General features: G+C 43.2%; 1 protein-coding gene across 1 annotated transcript in view; it reads right to left on the bottom strand.

Moving 5' to 3' along the window:
- LOC308097323 (agrin-like) overlaps nt 1-7877 on the bottom strand; it is a 419134-nt gene that overhangs the window by 258215 nt on the left and 153042 nt on the right. The window contains 1 exon segment of the mRNA XM_080445056.1: nt 4803-4844. Coding sequence (XP_080301182.1) covers nt 4803-4844 — 42 coding nt within the window.

The following is a 7877-nucleotide window of genomic DNA, read 5'->3' as shown; positions in this document are numbered from 1 at the left end:
AGAGAGAGAGAGAGGAAACCCCGCTGGGGATGCTGCTGAGGTTGCACTTAGTTTACCTGCTCTCCCACGAATATATCTTTTCACCCACAACAGAACCCCCCTCGACAGTGGAGGAAAGTAGCAAAAATTCAATTACTCAAGTACTGTACTTGAGTACAATTCTGAGGTATTTTTTACTTTACTTGAGTATTTTTTTATTTTCAATTTTTTTAAACATCTGTTTATTGCAGTTTTTTCCCCCTACACAGGTATTTTTCAGTGAATAATAAAAACAGGATTTGAACAGATAAAAGAAATACCACAATACAACAAATAAATGAAATTAGAATTACATTTCGTACTTTTTAGTCCACTGCAATTATTTCACCGCTTTAGTTACTAGTTACTTTGCAGATTTAGATTTTTATTATTACAAAATACATGAATCAATTAAGCACAATTTTATTGAGGACATATACTTTGGTACTGTAAACACATTTTGATGCAAAACAATACCTTACAGTACTTTTACTCAAGTAAATCTTTGAATACGGACCTTTTTTACTTGTAACAGGAATTTTTATATGGTGCTATTGCTGCTTTTACTGAAGTAAAACATCTAGCTCTTCCACACTACTGCCCCTTGGGAACGATACCCGGGCATCGGCAGACACAAAATAAACATCTGAATTGAAAGTGCGATTTGATCTAGGATGGAGGGCTGGGTGGGGAGGAGGGTGGAGACAGAGAGAGGTGCTGTTTGCAGAGAGCGCTTGCGGGCGGGGCTCACTGACATCCTATGCCAGTGGTTCTCAAACTTTTTCATGTCAAGGACCCCCAAAACGATATGTATTTGGCCTGCGGACCCCCATCTCAAAATATGTTGTGCCATGGACCCCCAGAAGCAAAGATTTGAGTTAAAAATGTTCGCTTTAACTCTCTCAGTGCCAGACCCCGAGTTATCCCGAGTTTTAGGGTTATACCCTCAGTGCCAGAACGAGAAATCCAGAGTTTAAAAAAAAATATATATATATATATATTATTCTTTTTGAAAAAAGTGTTCAGAACCCAAGATATCATTATCTGAAGATTTGCAGCTCCATCCACTCTTTGTTTAACCTATATCTGAAAAAGGCTGTATCTCGCTTCCTAAGCACTTTTTTTTTACTTTAAAAAAAAAAACGAAAACAGTTGGCAACAGTTCGCAATATTTTTTTTATTTAATTGGCACTGAGAGAGTTAAAAAAACATATTTTCAAAGGTTTGCACACATTTTCACGATTTTTCTAAAATAGCCCAAAGTATAAAAGGTTAAAGTGGTTAAAATTATTGTGATGCTATATTAACACATTTTGCTAGGTACCCCCCCCCCCCAAGGACCCCTGGGGGTCCCCGGACCCCACTTTGAGAACCAATGTCCTAGGGCAAACGTCCCCGTCAATCTATAAGAAGTGGCGAAAACTTTCCCCTTCTCTGTCAGCTCTCGAGCAAACTAGCACTCTAGCCCCCCAAAACCATGCCCTCTCTCACTTCCACTGGGGGGGAAACCGGGGGGGTGGGGGGGTGAATGGCGCCTGTAATTTATTCTCCCGGAGCCTTGCTCTCGAGACTAAAGCAAAGACTCCGAGAGAGAGGCAGAATTTAATTATGACTAGTCGTCCTATCTTAATTAAATCTTTTCACATCATAGATTTCACAAAACAGAGGCTTAAATATCAACGGCTGTAAATGTCTCACATCAAGATTATCAACGGCAGGCTGTAAACGCGCCCCCCCTCCAGGATTAGGCTCTTATAACAGAAGGGGGGCGTCAGCATCCATCACTCACACAGAATAGTGTCTCATTATCCTGCCTGCTTTTTATTTTTTGTTGTGGAGTAAAAAAAAGTACAATATTTGCCTCTGAGATGTAGTGGAGTAGAAGTATCAAGTCTCGAAAAATGGAAACACTCAAGTAAAGCAAAAGTACCTCAAAGTTGTACTTTAAGTTACAGCACTTGAGTAAACGTACTTAGTTACTTTCCACCACCGGGTTGGGGGGGGGGTTTATTTGAAGTTATCGAGGGCAACGCTCGTTGCCCTTCCTGAGTACACAGTATAGCTCCAAATGAGCGACTGCACTCCGTACCCTTGTTGGTTTTTTTTTCTCCTTGCCAACTGTTTGTAGAGACTCAGCAGAAGCTTACGCAAGCATCTCACCCGCGGAGGACGAGGAGTTCAGTGGGTGGCAGAGCTTTTTCCATGTTGTTGTCGCTTTTTTTTTTCCTCCACCAAAAAGGATAGAGAAACAAATTACCCGAGTTCTGACACACCTCCTCCAACCCGTCAGCCTTGGTCTGACAGAGGTGGCCCCATAGCCTCACCTCACCCAGTGTTGCCAGATTCTGTGAGGGAAACAAGCAACCAGGTCTAGGAAAACCAACCCAAAAGAAGCAACTATGGGCCACATGAGCACTTTAACATATACATCAGCTATTTGAAAATAGCAGATCTACAAGCTCACAACGCGTCGCGATGCGACGCGTTGTGGAGCTTGTAGATCGGCTATTTTCAAATACAATCTTGTGGGGAACTTATAATATGCAGATCTGGCAACCCTGACCTCACCTCGCCGGCCTCAACGAGCACACACTGGAAACAACACTCGGCTTAAAAACCATAAAAAAGTGTCAGACGTGTGGGTCTGAAACCAGTGGTGGAACTTAACTCGGTATATTTATTTACTCTTAAGTACTGTACTTAAAGGGATACTTCACTCTCGGGCCGGGGACACATTTAAAAAAAATATTAAAAATAAATGAAAAAAGTTATGGAAAATTCATGGCCCCCTCACACATTAGTAGGACACTCTAATGCGTGAGGGGGCCATGAATTTTCCATAACTTTTTTCATTTATTTTTAATATTTTTTTTAAATGTGTCCCCGGCCCTAAAGTGAAGTATCCCTTTAAGTACAATTTTGAGGTACTGTACATTTACGTTACTTGAGGATTCTTTTTTTTTTGGGACGCTTTAAAATTCTACTCCTATTTTATACGTCGGCTATTCGGAAATAGCTGATCTACAAGCTCACAGCGCATTGCTAGTAGCCTACTTTTGTTTTGTTGCCGATATACTTTTGTACTTTTTATTCAAGTAAACCTTTTTAATGCAGGCCTTTTACTTATAACAGAGTATTTTTATGTCTTCTCTGTCGAGTAGAAACCTCATATGTCCAAAATGCTTGCGCATCTGCTACTTTTGAAAAAGGTTTCTGCCCAAATGCAACTATGTTGTGGTATTGCTACTTTCACTTAAGTAAACATTCTGAGTAGTTCTTCCACCACTGCTCATTTGCGGCCTGTGCAAATGGTGCGTGGAGGGACTGAGTATACTTCCAACATCTTGTAACTATACACTGACAGAGTGCACAGATGCAAAGACAATTACAGAAGAGCCGGCCGGGGCAAGTTCTTGGCTTTGGTGATCAGATCCACTCTGTTCTCTTTTGAGCCGCTCCTCGGACTGCAATAAAACCATGAAACGATGTGACGTTTGACAAGACCTCGACAGGCTCCTCGTACTGTCGAGACCGCACAGACCACAAGATGCATACACCAGGCTAAAAGAGAGCAGAGCGCCCGTGATTCCCCCATGCTGCAGTAATTGTTGACACACACAGAGATGAGGGCTTTGTTGTGACATGCCCGGGCTGCAGAATAATCCTGCAGACAGTCAACAACGGGGCAAGTCAGGACTGGGAAAGATCGATGGTGGTTGGATATCAACGGACCATGAGAGAGAGACACACGCACACGCACACACACACACACACACACACGCACACGCACGCGCACACACGGCTGCAAGCTCAGCTCTCTGGAGCAGCCGTCTGAGAGCTGCCATCTGCAATCCGTTACATCGATGCCTCATCTGATGGAATTAAACCACTTAAACCCCCTCCTTAATTGACCCCTTGGTCAAGTCCCGCCCCCGTGGTTGGTGCTCCTCTTCGCACCCATTGGTTGCCGTTTCTACGGTTGGACAAAAATCCTTTCTCTCCATCCACCATACCATTGAAATGGAAATTGTTCAGTTGCTTCGTATTGATATTCAGTGTATTCAATTCTTATTTTAAACTTGGTCTGAGTAAAAAGGAACATCTCAGGTGCAGTATAGTGACTGGGCATGAATTATGTTTTTAAATGTTTTAGAAAGTCCCACATAAACAACCATAAGGCGCAACCAGGGCAGGGCCCGACAAGCCTAGTGCTTCTCCCTAGCCCTTTTTTCGGACTCTTGGACACTGCTGGGAAAATAGTGGCAATTTGTGAAATGTTATTTGCTATTACGTATGTTATGTGTCCATTATCCGAAAATACAAAAAACTGAACTGAACCAGGGTAGAACAACAAGGCAGAAGGAGCCTGCTGGTTAGTCAGTCAGGGACCAATCGGGAAGGCTGACAATGGGTCTGGCTGGTGTCCCCCAGGGGTCTATCCTTGGCCCTCAAAATGTTTTCCCCTCTACAACCAGATGCATGTTCGGAGTGCACGCCCCACCCGTTATTGCAAAATCTTAGAATTATTAATTGGGGGCCCATTTGCAAAATCCTCGCGGCACCGCCACACCAGTGCAGAATAGTGAAGAGTGAAAAACGTGAAGCGAGGCAGCAGCAGCAGCACCGGGGGCAGGCGATGCGCGGCCCCCAGAGCAGAGCCCCCCGACTGCCCACTTCAAAAGGCAGCCTGCTCCGGGGGGCCCTGAGGTCATTATTTGCAGACGTTTTTCCCCCACACAAAAAACACTGGCGGTCATGAAGAGAGAGATTCACTGAGGACTTACCATCTGCAGGCTGGGCCGGCGTGAAGACGTGAGGAGGCTTGTCTGGAAGAGATAAAAACAGAGAGAAATAGCTTTTTAGTTTTGGTGGTGGTGGGGCGTCCCATGGGTGAAGGCCAAATAATTGAGTTGCTACAAAAAAAAAGAGAGGAAAGACATAGACAACGTGCTTTTGTGCAGTGGTGGAAAGTGACTAAGTATATTTACCCAAGTACTGTACCTAATTACAATTTTGAGTATTTCTATAATTTTTTTAATACTTTAAACCTGTACTCCGCTACATCTCAGCGGCAAATATTGTACTTTTTAATCTGCTGCAATTATTTAACAGCTTTAGTTACAAGTTACTTTGCAGATTTAGATTATTAACCAATTAAGCCCCATTTGATACTATTCAAAAATAGCCGATCTACAAGTTCAGGACACCTTGCGAGCTTGTACATCTGCAATTTCTGAAAACTTTCGAAAAAAATCTTGTGAAGTGAAGTGGAATCTTGAAGCATAAATTTGATGCCAATACTTTTGTACTTTTACTCAGGCCAAATTTTGTATACAGGCCTTTTACTTTGTAACAGCGTATTTTTATATTGTGGTATTGCTACTTTTACTTGAGTAAAACTACTTCTTCCAACCACTGCTTGTGCGTGTGTGAAACATGCTCTAATGGTGTGTCTGAGTCCAGGAGGAACCCAGCTGAGCTAATCAGCAGGGGGGGACATCTTTTCACTGATAGCACAGACATTGTCGTTTTGTCTTTTGTGTTGTTTTTTTTATATGATTTTCTTTCCCCCCCAAAACCACAGAGACTGTTCTCACATCATGACAGAAAAATGAGACCTGGGACTCTGGAGCGCAGCGCTCGGCAGTTATTATATAAAAAAAAGATGGGGCTCGTCTTTAAAAAATTCACAGATGTGATGACAGGTACCAGAGTATGCTTCAATGACTGATACGCTCGCTGGCAGGAAGAAACCTCTTAACTCCATGTTCTAACTTTTTGTGTTTTTCCCTGAATTAACGCCCTACTTGATCAGACACGCAAAAGCATCGAAAGTAGCAGATCTACAAACTCAAAATGCGGCGCGAAGAAACACAGTTTTGAGCTTGTCGATCTGATACTTTTGCTATTTCTGAATTTGAATCCTGAAAAGTAACAGTTTTTGGACATGTGAGGTTTCCACCCGACAGAGACGATCTACGTTTCAACTTGATTTTTTTGTTTTAATGTTCTTTTTCTTAAAGGAAGCCCTACTTCGTCGTACAAGAATGCAGTGCAAGAGTAGCGGGGAAAAAAATATGATTATTATGAAACATTTTTAAACTGAAAGTGAAAATGGTTAAGTGCGTTTGTGGGTTTTATAAATATTTTTAGTATTAACACGAGCTTGTGACTAAATAATAACTACATAACTACAGGTTATTTTTTTCCTTTTCCTGAAAAGTAACAATTTTGGACATACAAGGTTACCTCACAAAAACCATGCCTAAACCTAACCTTAACCCTAACCGTCCGTAGCCTCACAAAAAACATGCCTAAACCTAACTAATAACCCTAACCTTAACCTCACAAAAACTATGCTTATAGTACGAGGTTTCCACGACACCTATATACCATTATATATATATTCCATGATATATATATATATAACTACACCTCCCCCCCTGATCTCCCAAACAAAATGCTGAATCAATCACTTGCTTCCCCCCCTATTGTATCAAATGACATGACGTCTCTCTCCCACTAACACCCTGAGGATAGTGACATAAGCGGCGTCAGTTTCCTGGAGACTGTTAAACATGACCTCCCCTGTCCAGTGATTAAATCTGGACTGACGCTCACAAGGATATCCAATCTGGAAGGTATTTTCATGTAATAAAACGTTAGAACCAATCTGTATGGTAGAGAACGTTAACACAGTACAACTAGTGGTTGGAGACATTCCATTGGGACATTTAGACATGGTAGGCGTCGGGTAGGACATCTACTGGTTGACAAGTAGTACTGCCTAAAGCTAATGAGTGTAATATCTCCCTGCTCTGACCGCGTTATTCCTTTCTACGCCACGCAACGAAGACTGTGATTGGCCAGTAGTCACTGTGGTTGGCAGTTCTTCCCTGCTTCGAACTTCTTCCTCACGCTTTCGCAATATGCCTAACGCTAACCTCACAAAAAACGATGACTAAACCTAACCTTAACCGTAACCTCACAAAAAACCATGCCTAAACCTAACCTTAACCCTAACCTCACAAAAACTATGCCTAAACCTAACCTTAGCCCTAACCGTCCGTAACCTCATAAAAACCATGCCTAAACCTAACTAATAGCCCTAACCTTAACCTCACAAAAACTATGCATAACCTCAACCTCACACTAACCTCACGTTTGTCGGAAAATGCTCTGGAAGAGATAAGGGAAAAGAAAAAAGGACACCAGGATTTTTCAGTGTAAAGTCCCATGCAGTCACCCTCAGGGGGTCACGAGTTACAGTGATGTTCACGGGATAGCAAGATGCATATCAGAACAAGAGCACAAACACAAACTCAAATCACCCGAACCTGACCAACCAAGGCCACCAGCAACAGATCCATGTCACATGATGGAGGAGGACATGAGGTTAGAAGAGAGCGCATGTGTGCGCGTGTGTGTGACAGAGGCATGCTGGGTAACAGAGGTAACAGAGGGGGGGGGGGGGGGGGGGTCGTCCGTGAGGTTAACAGAGCGAAATGCTTTGGCGCGGACGGGCTGCCTGCAACCGGCTCGGCACACAGCGCAGCGCCCGGCTGGCGTGTGTGTGTGTGTGTGTCCCCATACCTCCACCCGTACCCTCCCTCCTCCAACTCCAACACCATCTGCGCTCTTCCGGTCGCAGACACTAAGCAGAGACGCGGCGAGCTGTCTGTCTGCGACGCCCGCAGCATAGCAAACACCCCCACCCCACCGTTGTCTGTTGCACAGAGAGAGGGCGAAAATGGCTATTTTAAATCAGGCTTAATGAATGACGGTGAAAAGACATCACATCATTTACTCGGCTAACACTTTCGTTCCTTTTAGTTTAGTTCACTTTAGTGTTGCTTATA

This window comes from Gymnoscopelus braueri (genome assembly GCF_963280865.1).
Source record: "Gymnoscopelus braueri genome assembly, chromosome: 12".
NCBI classification, from domain to species: domain Eukaryota; kingdom Metazoa; phylum Chordata; class Actinopteri; order Myctophiformes; family Myctophidae; genus Gymnoscopelus; species Gymnoscopelus braueri.
This window is presented reverse-complemented; position numbering and strand designations above follow the sequence as displayed.